General features: G+C 42.3%; 2 protein-coding genes across 4 annotated transcripts; both read right to left on the bottom strand.

Moving 5' to 3' along the window:
- Positions 1 to 498: 498 nt before the first annotated feature.
- On the bottom strand, positions 499 to 10,479 carry LOC120739348 (heterogeneous nuclear ribonucleoprotein C). Of its 2 annotated transcripts, XM_040041108.1 has the most exons (9): positions 10,398 to 10,479; positions 5,449 to 5,494; positions 4,542 to 4,813; positions 3,715 to 3,787; positions 3,578 to 3,625; positions 3,282 to 3,448; positions 3,078 to 3,191; positions 2,552 to 2,703; positions 499 to 1,353 (listed from the first exon to the last, which is right to left on the bottom strand). In XM_040041108.1, the coding sequence occupies exons 2-9, from the start codon at positions 5,451 to 5,453 to the stop codon at positions 1,264 to 1,266; spliced, it is 921 nt and encodes a 306-aa protein (XP_039897042.1). In that variant the 5' UTR covers positions 5,454 to 5,494; positions 10,398 to 10,479; the 3' UTR covers positions 499 to 1,263. The 2 variants fall into 2 exon arrangements, with proteins under 2 accessions (XP_039897042.1, XP_039897041.1); XM_040041107.1 differs by lacking the exon at positions 10,398 to 10,479 and having other exon boundaries at positions 5,449 to 6,773.
- Positions 7,486 to 15,535, bottom strand: si:ch211-63p21.2 (FH1/FH2 domain-containing protein 1). Of its 2 annotated transcripts, none has more exons than XM_040041084.1 (9): positions 14,183 to 15,535; positions 13,912 to 14,049; positions 13,593 to 13,775; positions 12,815 to 12,934; positions 12,578 to 12,739; positions 12,204 to 12,454; positions 11,613 to 11,841; positions 11,412 to 11,520; positions 7,486 to 11,208 (listed from the first exon to the last, which is right to left on the bottom strand). In XM_040041084.1, exons 1-9 carry the CDS (start codon positions 14,639 to 14,641, stop codon positions 11,180 to 11,182), a joined length of 1,680 nt encoding a protein of 559 aa, XP_039897018.1. In that variant the 5' UTR covers positions 14,642 to 15,535; the 3' UTR covers positions 7,486 to 11,179. The 2 variants fall into 2 exon arrangements, with proteins under 2 accessions (XP_039897018.1, XP_039897017.1); XM_040041083.1 differs by having other exon boundaries at positions 13,912 to 14,052; positions 14,183 to 15,530.
- Between the last annotated feature and the right edge of the window lie 156 nt (positions 15,536 to 15,691).

Below are 15,691 nucleotides of genomic sequence, written 5' to 3'. Positions count from 1 at the left end.
TTTTGAAAAAATTTAATTTTAAGTGCGCCGTATAGTGCGAAAAATACAGTATTCATACAGCACTTTCACGTTCACACACTCACTCCAATGGATGCATCAGGAGCAACTCGGCCTTCTGCATCTTGCCCAAAAGACACTTTGGCATGCAGCCTGAAGAGTACAGGAGCCCGCGATCAATCTGCTTTCTTTCTAATTGGTAGACAAGCCGCTCGACCAGCTGAGTCACAAGTCTTGTGTGATGTGAAGGGTCAGTGTGCACAGCTGTTAACAAACCTTTGTAGGAATTTTAGAGCTAAAACTAACTACATGGACCTGGAGGTATATGAGAAAATACCAAATTAGTTCTAAAAATCCTGCTCACTGAAGCCTCAACCTGTCAACTCAGCACACTGTTGCATAACGCACAGTTTCTCAGTTCAGTTCATTGATTTAGCCCCACCTGAATGTCACAGCGACTGTGTGCATCTGGACTGTATGAAAGGCTCACAGAGGCTCCACACTGGAAAACATGTTTATTCACTTTTACCAGTGCAGTCAGATGAAACAGGAAACAGAAGAGACGGACACAAACACACATGGAGCATCACTGCATTACACAAGTCAAGGTCAGTAAAGGTCATCACACCTCAGCAGCACACAAGACTATTTCAGAACCAGTGAGGATCTGTGTGGCCACAAACGAGCGCATGCTTGTGGCATTATCCGACAAGCAGAAGTCCAAGATTTTCTGAGAACAAAAGAAGTACTCTTTGTGGCCTTTGTGTGGGCCACTTATTGGGACACACTGCCACCTGCTGGTTAGGAGGCAGCTGTGCAGCAGCTGGATCAGCAATACATTTTAAATGTTAAAACGTCTAGCAGGAGCCCACCAACATTAAAGACTACACTCTAGTTCAAACCGCGGCACTTGAGCTAGCTAGCTAATAGCTGGTAAGGGACTCGATTTTTCAATCAGTTCTTTAATCCGTTGTGACAAATCGTTCAAACACATAAAACGTTACAGTTAAGCTCGGCTGAGTTTGCTGTTTATGTGAAAGAAGCAGAAACATGTTCATATAAAAAGTCAAATAAAAAAAAAAAGAGTATATTTACCTTCCCGACTTGAAAGAAAATTCTGAAACAAGTACTTCTCATATCTGTGAATTTGTGCATGAGAGGAGTGATAGCTACCATATGATGTAAATAACTGTCCAGTCAGTTCAGCAGACATGACCACTGCGTACAAGTCTGGTGTGGAGAAATGTGAGTGTGTGTGTTTCACATTCAGGATTCATCTCCGTTAGCACTATCGTCTTCTCCTTCCTCCTGCTCACCTTCGTCATCATCATCGTCCTCTCTCCCTCTGCTTTTCGTCTGCACACAGGGACACACACACAGGACAAAGGTTGACGTCAGTATTTGACACATGGATCAAGCAAATGAAGCCCAAACTCCACAGTAGTTGGGACGGTGTGTAAAATGTAAATATAACTATCAAATGCAATGATTATGATTAATATATATCTACAACGTATGCAAGGCCTCTGCTGAAAAAGACTTCATCTGTATACCTTTCAGCACTGATGAAGCTTTTCCACATCTCTAAAAGTGTTTCTGAGGCCATGCAGTGATTTCCATGACACAGTCATGTCTGTTTTTAATGCAGTGCTGCCTCAGGGCCCGAAGATCAATACTGGTCTTTGGCCTTATGCTCTGAATCTTTTGATGACGTTATGCTCTGTAGATCAGCGGTCTCCAACCTTTTTTGCGCCACGGACCGGTTTATGCCCGAAAATATTGTCACGGACCGGCCTTTAAGGTGTCGCGGATAAATACAACAAAATAAAACTAGTACCGGTACCGAAAAAAAAGAAGATTTATTCATAACACACGTGAAAAGACCCAGGAAAACAGAGTTAACGATAAAAACGATAACAAAATAACGCTGAAAACCGATAAAAACCCTGAAAACTATACATTTCACACCTGAGCCTCAACTCTCGTGGCCCGGTACCAAACGAGTCACGGACCGGTACCGGTCCGAGGCCCGGGGGTTGGGGACCACTGCTATAGATGATGAGAGATTCAAGTATTCACAATTTTATGTTGAGCAATTGTTCCAGTATCTATATGTGCAGGATTTTTGCACATTGGTAAACCTCAGCCCATAAAACCGGCTCTCCCAATCATGTGACTGACTCTTTACTGGGTAACCTAACGAGCTGCAAAATGCTCCTCCAGCTGTTTCTCTTGTTGCCCTCAGCCTAACTCTCCTGAGATGTGTTGCTGCAATTAAATGTAAAATGAGCTCCTATTTTTCACAAAACAGTAAAATGATATTTCCTTTGCTCTACTATGAAAGAAATATTGTTTTATAGTTTTTGGAAATAATTTTATTTATATTTTAACATCATCCCAACTTTTTTGGATTTATGGTTTTAAAAATAAATCATGTTAGGTTCTTTGCACTAAATTAGCCTGTTGAATAATAGCTGAAAACAAACTATGTGCATACAACAACTTGTTTAAAACAGCTGCTGATGTCCTCCTTTCCTTTTCCCCCTATCCTCACCTCATCTTCATCCTCCAGCAGGTCTCCCTCCTCCTCTGAGTCATTCAGCTCCCGGCTCTCTTTGCCCCTCTTCAGACTGTCTTCCTTCTTGCTGGAGGTAGATGAGTGAAGAGGAGACACTTCACCCGGTTCAGGTTTGGAGCTTTTCATCTCTGAGTAGACGGTGGAAAGAAAATACACAAAAACACTCAAATAAAAGGCTGATTTTTCTGTTTCTGCCAGTCTGCTCCATACCTGAAACATTTATATAATTGATGGCGCTGGGTGCATGAAATGTATATTTAACATTTGCATAAGCACCTCCATGACTCATCTTTGTGCAGCGTGAGTCACAGAGAATATATTTGTGAAAAAAAAATGACATCTTCTGTTTTGGAAGAAGTGGACTTTGCTTGAACTGGTATTAGCTAATGCCAACCAGACAAGTAAATAATCACGTACACGTGTCTGTTTGTAAACGTATACTTGGAGGTTTTTAGGCTGTTGACGTGATGCCTGGCTGCCCTAAAATCAAAGCAGGACCCACCTGATTTCTTGCTGTGGTCCTTCTCCATGCGGTCTAAGCTCTCCAACAGGTAGTCCACCTTGTGTTTGATCTGTGTAAGCTCCCTTTTTATGGTCTGTAGATCATCTGCCTTCACTGTAGGGGAAGTATGGGATAAGCCACTACTGAGATGACCTTTGGAAGTCACCAGTAAAGACGGCATGGATGACTCTGTGAGGAACCTACTTGTACGTGAAGTTCTCTGGCTGCTCTTGGAGGAGGAGGAGGAGAAGCTGGTCTTGGTTCGTCGGCTCCCTCCGCTGCTCAGGCTCACCCTGGGACGTTTGGAGGGGATGACCGCGCGGGACAGAGGGGGAGGGGGAGGAGGCACCCGGGACTGGTAGGAGTACATTCTGAGAAGGAGAGCATCAAAGTGTTGAGCTTACTGGCTCTGCAAGCTGCTTTACAACCCCCCAGCTGGCCAAAAATGTGCTGAGCAGCAGGCAGATTATTCTTACACGTGTAAAGAATAAACTGCTTACCTGTCATAGTAATCTCTTTGGAAGTCGTAGTCCAAATCAAAAGATGAACTGTGAAAAGAGAGGGGACAGAAAGATTAGCCAGCAACATGTGCTAAAGCTGCTGCACTGTGACTGAGAGCAAAGCAGCATTCACACACCTGTACATGTCTCCTGCAGATCGCTTCACTGTCTTCGATCTATGAGGCTTCGGTTCACCAGCCAGATTGATGTCTGTAGGAGGAGAAACATCGAGGTAAGGTAGGATGGACTAGAAATCCAGGAAAGAAAAACGCTATGGGAGAGAATGTGTGAAATTTCATCAAGCACATCACACCACATCTCCATCTGGTATGTTATTTTTGTCAGACTAGTGCAGGTTTTACCTCTAACAGACTGTATCGGCAAATAAGTCCTCACATTTATTTTTATTTGCCTGAACAACAGAGAGGCTCCTCTGCTCTCGTTCAGAGTGGATATGAAGCAACTCTCCTCTTTCTTTACTTCATTTTACTTGATTGTAACACTAGAGGGCAGCAGCATGTGTTTAAACTGTGAAATGGGAAGGACGTCCCAGATTTTAATCTGTAGGTGAGCAAATAAACTGCACATTGTAACAGATACAAGTCAGGGAGTGAACATATTTACAGCCTATACTTTGTGTCTCCATACAATTTTCTAAATGCACTCGTGATTAGAAAAATAGGAGGTTGGGAAATGTATTCATTTGCTTTCCTGCCAAATTAGAAAGACTGGTTTTGCTTTCAGTGCAGTAAATATAAAGCTACTGCCACAACTTTACCTATATCACATATACACTGCACAGAAGGAGGCATATCTAGATCGAAGGTAACAAAATATACTATCTAACACTTCCAAATGTCTTTAATGTAGTGCAAATAGTATTATATTATTCATTAACTTGCTTTATTCTTCAGTGACATTACCAAGCAACACCTTAACATGCTGTTTTTTTCCTCCATCTCACCTAGCACCTGTCCAACGATCATGCGGCCGTCCTCCCCGGCCACGGCGGCCCTGGCGTTCCTCTCGTTGGAGTACTGGACGAAGGCGTAGCCCTTGTGGACGGAGCAGCCGACGATCTTGCCGTACTTGGAGAAGATCGCCTCCACATCAGCCTTGGTGACCAGCAGGGTGTTGAGGTTGCCGATGAAGACGCGGGAGTTGAGGGAGTGGGGGTCGGTCTTGTTGGTCACGTTGCTGCTGGCCATCAGGCTGGAGGAGGAGGATGATGACCAACTGGCAGGGAGGCAGAAAGAGAGGGGTGAGTGCATGGGTGAAGATAGCAGTGGGGAAAGAAAAGCAGGTCAGCATGTGGAGGTCAGCAGTGTTTAGAGAAACAAGAAGGTGTGATATAGATTTGTGTTGTACTAAAGTTTAATGATAATCTCTGCTCAAAGGTCAGTGTGAGTGTTGAACCTTCAAGTTCTTTAACGGTATGACTTGAATCACACTGCCTTTGAGAATTCAGAATGATAGTCAGTGAATTGATTATTGATGAATTTCTTTTGATCTAATAGTTTATAAAACATCCAAAGATGAAAACCTGACTTCTAAAATGTTAAAACCAGCAGCTGTTCCAACTAATTTTTGGCATTTTGTGTATGAAAAGCTTCACATGCTTCGTCATTGTGAACACAAGTATTAATTCTCTTTAATCAAACTATGAGTTCATTTATCTCTAATTACATAATAGCCTCATTATAATCATATGAGAATGCCACTGCAATTACTGTTACGCACAAGGAACTTTAAGTTGTGCTTCTTACCCCTTACACACTAACTGCAAGTTTGCACTATCAAGAGCATCTAAAAATAGATACTAGACAGCAGAGTAGACAGTGTGATCGGGTCATGAAGCAGCCAGCACTCACTCCATTGTGTCTGTACTCGGGTCGGTGGAGGTCTGCCTGTCTGTGTCTGTTGGAGAGAAGAGGATCGTGGAGAAGCTATGAAACATGGAGACTGTGGGGGGGATTTTTGCTACACCTCCAAAAGATGTGATTTTTTCCTCATATTTGGCCAAAAAAGGGGATTAAAATGGAAAAAGGTGTTAAAATATTTTAAAAACCTGTGGGATAAATTGTTGTTATGACAAAAACAAGCATATTCACTCGTGAGCAAATCCAATAACCTTCATCCTCCACAGAGGGTGAAGAAGCTAAAATGATTTTCTTTGCATTACAGCAGCTGGACAAAGCTTATAAAATGTGTTGTGATGGTATAACGTGGTACAGCTTCATAAACACAGCAACCTCTGAAGTGCCGACTGCATCAAAATTGGATCGTCGCACACCAGGAAGTTTGCGTCATGTGCACTTCGTGAGTCTGCAGGTACGATCCCCTTCTTTCGGTGTATGCCAGTAACAATCCGCCATGTTGGCTGCCACATGCTAGAGTCCCCTCTGACGGCTCTGCTGACATGAAAGTTTTGCATCACGTCATGTTTCACTTGCATCGGTGCAGTTTTGGAAGCTTCTCCTGTTGCTGTTCTGCATAAATGCACAGTGTATGCATGCAGTCAGTGGCGTACCAGCGTTGATTTTAATTAGTACAGTCTTGCCACACTGTTGCTGGATTGCTGTCTCACCAGTGGCCAATACTGCAAAGTTATGTAACACTGCAGGAGAGGGGGAAAAGTCCCTGAATGCAGTGTCAAAGCGACACTACAGGAAAAGGGTGATTTCATAAGAAGTCTTTATTTTATTCTGGTCACAATTCTGTAGTAAACTTTAAACCCCAGCATGCGGGAAATGATCTTCTTTGCTCAGTCCCCAGAGTCATTCATCTCATTATCCACCACTTCAGCTACTGCAAAGTCACGCCTCAGCTGCCAAAACAACTGCGCCCAGCAGCCTCTCCCCGCTCTGGCTGGTGACTCCTAGCAGAGGATTACAGTTTACAGCATTCCGGCCACAGCTGAAAGCGCTGCTCGCCACTGCATGATTTTGGCCAGGATGCGTCTACTGTTTGGCGAGCTGACAGGACGTCTACAACACGGGGCGTGTTCAGGAGGTGCCGGGGACAACTGTGGCCTCTTTAGCTTATGTTTCTAAAGCTTTGTGGGGGGTTTAGGCAAGAATATCAAGGCACACGTGCACTCTAGTGTGATCTGAATGTCTGATGCTAAACACAACCAGTCAAGTTATATTTACGCACAAGATGGAGAAAGGAACATTAAACCCTTGTATGTTATAGGCATGTGGATGGGAAGCTTGTGTTTGGACTGAAACAGGCAAATATCTCGCTAACACCAATTTTGCAATTTTCAGATCTTTGGGCACACGCCCATCAATTGGAGGACCTTGTTTGTCTTTTATGTGTAATGATATTTGGAGCCATTTGTGTTCACTTTAACTAGCATTCACTGCAGGCCTGTTACGTTCCCAGTTCTATTCAATTGCATGATAGTTTGTGGTCCCCTTGTGATTTAATTCTAAATTCAACATGTGGGGGCTCATTATTCAGGAACAACTGCTTATTATAGTCACTCATTAATGGCTCAACACACCTCTGTGGAACTTTTCTTATCCACTGCCTCATCTGGGCCTCATTTTACAACAACTCCACAAAAAACCTGTTCACTGTTCAGCTTCCCTCTCACTGGCAGATGGGGTCGTTACTGCACGTCTGTTGTGCGAGTGAGTGTTGGATTTGTGTTTGTGCTTCAACTGTGACAACACACTGCAGCTCTCAGGATTCATGCTTGAAGACAGACGAGACAAAATGACAAGAGCAGCTCTGCTAGAGGTTTTTTTAATACACATTCAGGGAGCAGAAAGTGGCGACGTGGTCGTCACCACAGAGGTTCTTTTGATTTGTTTTCCAAATCAGATCAGAGCAGTGATGATGGAGGTGAAAAGGTGAAATGGAACTTGTTAAAAAAAATATCTGAATTTAAAAAAAAAAAAAAAAAAAGGGGCAGAAAAAAAAAAAAAATCAGTGTTTAGTGATTACTGAATTAGTCACTCATTAAGGTTATTTCCCTTGCATGCTGCAGTAAAAAGCCACTTTAGGGACAGATAATTGCCTCTTATAGAGCAGGCAACTTTGTGTTTACGTAAGTAAAGGAGCACTTTTTAATTTGTCAATTAACATGCACACTCACAACAAAAAGAACAGGAAAAAAAAATCACTCCAAAGAAGGAGAAACAGTCCTCTTTTTGGTCTCTGTCGGTGCTTTTCCTTCATCTAAGCACTTTATGTGGGAAAATTTGAAGAGGTGTTATCCAGCAATCAGCTCCAACACAAACTGGGCCACTCACAATCAACAGCATGATGCATCTGATTATCACAAACTGGGAGGCTCATTTATGAGGCCATTAGGGCCAAACAGTTTGAAAATTAAGTGGCCGATTTCTATCCTTTTACAGCACCCAAAGCCCCCCGAACTACTCTCTACTTTTAAACAAAAAAGAAAAAAAAGGGGGTGGGTAGAAAATAGACTAATGCCAAAAAGGGGTGAAAGTGGAGTAATATATTAAAAAAATGATGCAAAAGTTGAGGTGAAAAAACAAAAAAAGTGTAGACCAACTTACGATTTGCTGCTGCTGAAAAAAGTGGCTTCAAAAACTAAACGGGGGAAACAAAAAAAAAAAGGTAGAAATTAGAAAAGAAGGTTTCTAGACTGTTCTGATGCTGTCATCACAACAAGCAGGGGAGAAAACGTCAGGGCAAAAAACATGAACGCTACAAAAGCGGCTCATCACTTATTTAGGATAAGTTGTGAGCTCTACATCACACTGTGGTGACAAGAGATCCGGGAATATGAGAAGTCAATTTTTCCAAGGAATTTCTTCTTAAACCAAAATTTAAAAACACTAATGGAAAAATATGATTAGACATTTAAAAAAAAAAAAAAATCACATCTACAATAAAGATACTTATTACAGCTCATGACTGTTTAACTATATGCACTTTAGGTAGTACAGAGGTACTGGACTTCTGATGATGAGGTTTCTTCGATCTTAGATATTCCACGATCAGCTGTTATTATATGCAATGTTATTGCAAGATGGAAGCATTTTGAAGTAGTAGCGTGCCCGATGTTGTAAAGTTACAGACCGGGGACACCGATGCTTAAAGGTCACAAAACCCCTGCTAAGCAAATTACTGCAGAGCTGCAAATCTCCTCTTGCATTAACATCAGCACAAACACTGTGCACCAGGAGCTTCATGGCCTGGGTTACCATGACTGAGCAGCTCCTGTAGATGTACAGTACAGTTCTGTCCATTTAGTACAGCTAGAATAAAGACGAAGATTTTATTCTTAACAGCTCTGGTAATATTGTGAAACCGGTGTTTATCAAATTGGAGTGCAAGTGCCCCTAGAGGTAATTTTGAGTACTGCATTAAAAAAATGTAGTACCTACCAAAGAGTGTTTTTACTTTATACCTTCTGGAAAAATTCTGAAATTTAAAAATAATTACATGATAGTGAGCTCAGTAGGACTTCAACTTTATTACATTTAACTTTTTTTCCCATTCTACAGAACGATAAACCTGGATTAGCTGTTATACTACCTTTAACACCAGGGATTCTGAAGGAGAAATTGACATTTTAAATCTGCATCTCTTCACTGAACTCTATCATTTATAACACAAAAAAACAATTTTGCTATCTGAGCTTCTATGTTAATGTAAACTGACCCACAAAGGAATTCCTTTGTGGGTCAGTTTACAGTGGTCTGCGAAAAGGGCGGTGGGTCCTTTATTTTTGGCCTCCTGCCTGCCCTCCATGTAGGGGTCAGAACAACACCCCTGCTTAAGGCCACTTTACTGCAGACCACACCCACTTGGGGACCGTGGAAGTGGGGTACAGCAAGGTGGGTCAAAAAAAAAAGTAGACTTCATTGACTTTCCACTGTAAAATGTTGCATAATTGATTATAACTTTGTTTATTAGTATATAAATGTTAATTCATAAAGCTTTAAATCCAATGAAAGGCTTAAAAAAACCCCACATAGGTCTATAAGCCTGCCTTACAGCAGGCCCACTTGAGCACCTCAGGTCTAAGCAGCTGCACAGCTCAGAGTACATTGCCAAGATTGTTAAAACACAAAAAATGAGTAATTATATCAAAATTACCAAATGCATAATTCTGTAGTGCCAGTGTTACAGCCCCCCCTCCCTCCCCCGTCCATCAACGTGCGATACATAAAAGCACTGTTGCTTTAATGTTCCTCCAAAAACGCCCCCGCTTCTCACAGAGGGAAAACATCTCGCCTGCAAAATAACAGGACTCCTGAGATCAGCTGCGGCAAACACACCGCCTCAGCACCGCCAAAATCACACAGAAAACGGAAAAATACGTCGTTAGGACTCGTCGTAAACGACCGCATAACAAGTTTCAAGTGGAGGCAAAACACAGGACCAGAATAAAATGCAAAATTTAAAAACATATTCCCAGAAAAACGGCGACACTTTTATTTTCTTTCTGGCAAAACTGTCCAGAAAATCCTTCCATATTTTATCTTCATAGAAATTAGAGCACACGCAAATAAATCATAGTTTTACACGGCATCCCTACAAAAATCAAGCCTTTAAAATGTCGTATTCGAAAAAATAAAAACAAATAATAATAATAAAAAATATATATAAGCCTATATGTTGTTGTGGAAGCTACTTAAAACTAGTTTCTGTGCAGTTTGTGCCATCACAAAATGTACGTCACTACAGCCAACAGTCTCAGGAATACCAGCCAGGAGGGGAAAAAACACATTAAAAATAAAAACAAAAAGTCCCAAAGACGGTTCAAAGTCAGGACAAAAACAAAAAAAATGTAAAAAGGTAAAAAAAAAATCTCTCATTTAAAAATACTCACCAGGAGTTTAACACTAAAAATGACAACAATTCAACGCTCTTTCTACTTGCACGGGTAAAGATCCGCTTACAGCGCTGCTGGCTCAACGTATCACCTTGAAACCAGTGGACACGAAATGGCGTCGACTCGCACTGGCGACAGGGGAAGGCCACGCCCGCTTCCGAATCCTAGTTTCTGATTGGATATCCTGAGCCCGTGTCTGTTTAATCTCTTCGCTGATAGGTTTCGTGCTCTTGCCACTGCCGTTGCCGCTCATTGATGACGACATTCATGTATGCTAATCAATTGACTACCCGACGGTACGTACGACACTGCTAGTTTGTGGCTCTAAAACATTGATGGCTGTGCTTTGTTTTAACCCGAAACCGAGGCACAACTGTAGTGTTTTACTGGTTGAGAGCAGCAGGGGTTAAGTCCTAAAAACAGACACGCTTGCCAGTCTCTATTTTGAGTCTTTACTTTTATTTATTTTTTATTAAGGAGCTAATATGAAAAATTCAGTTAATGTTACATACACAATAGATTTGATCCAATTTATTGTTGAAGTTGTAGTTTATTTGAATTAGTTCCATTAAGACAGAAATAGAAATGAATATATTTTTATGTATTTGATCAAAACCATTATTTTACCAAAACCATTTTATTCATTAACATTGAATAGCATGTGAAATCTCATGCGCTTGTCAATCTCTTACTGGTATAGTGCTCTAAATGTAAAGCTGCAGTGTAACAACAATGCCATTAATAACAATCACACATTGCTTCTGCATATGTCAGCAGGGTCACCACTTCATTTTCCGAGAAAATGCACCTGTGAGGTAAACAAAAAGGAATTCATTTGTGACACGTGACAATCATACTGGCCAACCTTGAGACCTCAGAAGTAGGGAGACATTCAAAAGGGCTGTTGGGGGGGGGGGGTATACATATACATGTACATATATATATATATATATATATATATATATATATATATATATACAAAAAATGGAATGAGCATATTATATAAAGTACCTTGGAGGTCAGCCATCCTCTTCCTGTTTCGAGGCAAAGTGACATCCAGTCTTGACATGGACTCGGGTGTTCTCAGTACCTCCTCCAGCCTACCCTGCTCATCATTGTCCTGGAGGAGTATGAATGGATTAATAAAATAGTGCCCTCATACCCCCCAAATTGACTATAATATTTTTGTATAAATTAATTTAGTGTAATAACCTTTGATGGAGTTTGTTGATTTTTTCTTTTTCCTACAGGGGTGTTTGGACCCGGGCTTTCGGTCGCATTTTTCTGTCGCTCCCGCTCTCTTTCTCTCTGCAGTAGGATAGCCTGTTGCATGGTCCTGTACTCCAGGGAAAAGTTACTGATGGTTTTGCAGAAGTCCTCCGGTTTGGTGTCCCTCACCATGGCCCGGGAGTAGCCAAGGAACAGAAGAAAAGAGTGGAACCTAGAAAAAAGTAAAAACGGTGTAAGCAAAGACTTGTTGATTAAGGAGTCAGTCAGTCTGCCATACCCACTGGCAGATCCATGGCCTCCTGGAAACCACCAATTGCTAGAGAACTTTCAGATAAAATTTATCACAAAGAAGCCTAAGATGCTGCAATGAAAACTTCCTTGTGCTTTTCCTTGTATTGCTAGCAGACTGCTGTGGATGTGTACACTTTGTATGGAAAACTTCTGTACAAATAGTCCCCACGGCTCAGGAAGTAGCAGTGAAACTTGAAAAAGTGCTTGGCCTGTGTGAGTAAGGACTGAGATGGAAAATGTTTTGTTTGCTAACAAATATCATTTAAAATATGATTAGAGTACCTGTTGATAACCCTACGATGGACGGCTCTTAGGACTTTCAGCCTTTCCTCACACTCTTTCAGAATCTTCGGAAGCCTGTGACGGAGCGAACCGTCCGGGGCCAGGGCCTCATCACCTATCCCTTTCATCTTTTCCCCCTTTCCTCCTTTCCTCTTTTCGTCGGCTTTATTCAGCAGCTTCACCTGCTCCCATGATGCTTTGCACAGGCTCTCCAGCTGGGTAAAGTTAGACTGGACTTGGGAGTAGTCACACTGTAAAGAGAAGAGAAGGTTTTGTGCTTTCCACAGTTTGCTGGTTTAACTGACTCTATAAATGATCTTCAGAATGAATCAGCTGTGTTGGACAAATGCAAATCCACAGATGCAGCCACACACCTTTCCACCTTTAGTAACCGCGGTGATGTCCGAGTAGAGGTCAGAGGATTCTGGATAGAGCTGCAGCAGTAACACGCAGACGTGGTGCAGCAGGGGCTGGCGAGTGTGTGTGTCCCTTACCTGAGACAGCTTCCCCAGGTAACTCAGCTCAAAACCACGGGCCTTGGGATAAAACAATGTGTTGTAAGAAATAATGGAAAGATGGATAAAATCAAGCTTGTGTCGGAATGCACTCACCTTACATCCGTTGAGAAAGTTACCGATCGCTAGCACTGTCGCCAGGATGTACTTGAAGGTCTGGCTGGCTGCCAGTTGTTCCATGCCCAACTTCAGATGGAAGAGAGGCTCAGCAATTTCCTTTTTAAGAGGAGTATACATTTAGAGGGCGTTTTGGTGGTTCATATAGAATAGTTGAGCCATCACATCCATCTTTTATTTTTAGTCAGGTGATGTATTAGGAGAAGTCATCACAGTGGTGTTTTTGCCCTGCAGAACCTGTGTTAGTTTGTATAAGTGCAGTGTCCTTATACAGCAGCATCTCTTGTCCTGCACTTTCATTCAACTTTGCAAGACATTATTTGCGGTTCTCCAAACTATGCACTAAAGTGTAGTTTATCATATTTGATTACATTTTATGTGTTATTATCTGACATATTGTGTGTTGTTCAAAGTGTACCATGATACTGCATGAATACAAGCAATGAAAACTGCACATGGGTGGGAGTGGTGGCGTGCCATAGAAAAACAACGAGAGGAGCTTGCCTTGGCTGCTCCTTTTTAGGCAACTTTTATGCAAGCTTCTTCCATCTGCAACAAGCTTCTCTCTCCGTTCTTTGGTTATCACTGTTATGCATCCAGGAACACTGATAAAACCAGACTATTTATAGACTTACTGAAGTCTATGGGAATATCTTAAATGTTTGATGGAGTGCATAAAAATGTGACACCAAGGGGTCTTGGCAAAGCTTCATTATGTAATGATCTGTGAGTGGGAAATGATTGGATTTTTATTTACCCTCTCCAAGGAGTCGTAATCCAGAGCAAAGGCCCAAAGCTGAAGCCTGGTGCTCAAGTGTGGGATTTCCCCCAAAGTGAGGAGGCAAAGCTCAGCCGGTGCCAGAGAGGCATTAGGGTTCTGGGCCTTGGCCTCTTTGATCAGGCAGAGTTCCTCTTCAGTCGGGATCAGTGCCTGAAGACGCTGTTTTGGAATGAGCGTAGAACAGATTATCTCAGACCTAGTCTGTAACCCTTTTATTTTACCTGGGTATTGCTGGGTAGTTCATCAAACAAAAATGCTTTAGCTCGAAATCTGGGCGATTTACCCTTTACTGTACCTGAATGTCCTCTCTTTCTAACACACAGCTGTCCATGCTGTAGATAGCAGGGGGGAGGAGGCGCGGAGGGGGCAAGCTGCTCAGGGCAATAGTTATGATGTTGCTGCGCTTCACTCCCAACACCGATATTGATGGCTGCTTCTGTGTTGAGGGGGAATAAAAAAGGATTTAAGGCATTTTAATCTAGATAATGCACATCAGTTTGTAGCTATTTGAAAACCAGAATTACATGGATGAATGAACAAAAGGACGTCTCTGTCATCAGTCTCACCTGCCGCCCTGAAACAATGTTCAGACTGCTGCCATTGGCTTTAGACTTAAACAAGTACTCCAGATGGTTTTTATCCAAATTCACCGGCTCGAGTCTGGCCCAAATGGTCTGAGTCCCAAAGCGTGTCATCCTGGGGAGCGGTGCCAGATTCTGCAGCTCCCTCCAGTGAAGCTTCAAAGTGCGAGACTTAATGGTACCATCTTTAGGTGAAGCAGAGGGCAAAGGTGAGGCGAGAGAAGGAGGAGGGGGAGGAAGAGGAGGGGGTGCCGGAGGTGCTTGGAGACAAATTGATGATTTGATAGTTGTTAGGGTTCCCTCATCCTCTGTGCTGTCTTCCTCATCCCAGAGGTCGGAAAAATCCAAGGTGTTGAGACAGAGGCGTGCAGCTGGTGTTAGCAATGAACTCCAGGATTGGTCAAAATCCCAGGTCAGCTCTTTGGATTGTTCCAGCTCCTTCATTGATCCTTCAAAGCTGCCTGTAACTCAAAAGTAAAAATCCAATACCATTACCATGGCGACCTACACTTACTTTTTCCTGCTTAATAAAAGGCTACTTCAAGGTGAAAACTTCTTTTTCATATTAGAAAAAAAAGGAATAAGGTTCTTCCACACGTCTTGATCTTTCACATAAAGCAAAACTTAAACCCTTCCTTGTCTTCTCACCATGCATTCAACAACCACCTCACAAACACTCTGTATCCATCTGAATGTCTGTGGATGCTCTGCCTCACTTGTCCACCACAGAAGTGCATAACTCACACACCCAAGTCACAATTTTTCAACCACCTCTGGGTGTTCTCACTGCACCGTAACCTGCAATTGCCTTAGGGTGTAGCGTTTGTCCCTCGCATCTAAAATGACAAGCTGTGTTTGATCCAAAAGTCCACCGGTATCTTGTCTGGGTGCCAGAAGCTCACAGCATCAGACAAAGGAAAATTCTTACAATTTTTGACAGGTTGTATTTAGTCCTGTATCCAAATCTGATGAGAAAATCCAAAGAATGCCTGTCTGAATATCCAAATGATGTGCCTCTGTAGCCGTCCCTCGACATTCATCTTCCTCTGTTGTTCTCCAAGTGACAACGAGGGCGCTTTCATGAGGAAGCGAGAGAGACTCGTTCGTCCGTTGGTGTATCAATTTCGGCTTATTTGAGTTGCACCCTTTCCCTTAATTTTCTTATCGAGCCTGGATCTCCTGTTTGTATTGCTACTTGTGTATACAGAACCTCTCTATCTGCCTCTGAAGATCTGTGATATCCCCTCCTCTTTTGCCTCCCCTTCTCCCCTATGAGCACATAAAAGAGTGCAACTGACCAAATGTTGACCTGCTTTCATTTTACATGCAACTTTGTGGACAACAAATCAGCAAACAGTAACTGCACGACATTAGGCCAAAGCACACAATGACGCACCATTATTCCATGCATGCTTGTAAATCCTTTGCTTAAACCTTGTGCTAAAATGGAGAAAATATTCATGGGTACAACAGCATCTCATAACAGAAAATAAA

The sequence above is a fragment of the Simochromis diagramma genome, unplaced genomic scaffold (genome assembly GCF_900408965.1).
Source record: "Simochromis diagramma unplaced genomic scaffold, fSimDia1.1 OVJJ01000370.1, whole genome shotgun sequence".
In the NCBI taxonomy this organism is placed as follows: Eukaryota; Metazoa; Chordata; class Actinopteri; order Cichliformes; family Cichlidae; genus Simochromis; species Simochromis diagramma.
This window is presented reverse-complemented; position numbering and strand designations above follow the sequence as displayed.

Bases quoted from the DNA above. Each gene is read 5' to 3' on its own strand.
- si:ch211-63p21.2 (XM_040041083.1), bottom strand. From the start codon at position 14,641: ATGAAGGAGCTGGAACAATCCAAAGAGCTGACCTGGGATTTTGACCAA. The intron at 12,455-12,577 runs GTGTGTGGCTGC...TTCTCTTTACAG, and splicing joins CGGTTACTAAAGGTGGAAAG to TGTGACTACTCCCAAGTCCA. The intron at 11,209-11,411 runs GTACTTTATATA...TTTACCTCACAG, and splicing joins GAGGATGGCTGACCTCCAAG to GTGCATTTTCTCGGAAAATG.
- LOC120739348 (XM_040041107.1), bottom strand. From the start codon at position 5,534: ATGTTTCATAGCTTCTCCACGATCCTCTTCTCTCCAACAGACACAGAC. The intron at 4,814-5,448 runs GTGAGTGCTGGC...CCTCCCTGCCAG, and splicing joins CCGAGTACAGACACAATGGA to TTGGTCATCATCCTCCTCCT. The intron at 1,354-2,551 runs GTGAGGATAGGG...CCCTGTGTGCAG, and splicing joins TGCTGGAGGATGAAGATGAG to ACGAAAAGCAGAGGGAGAGA.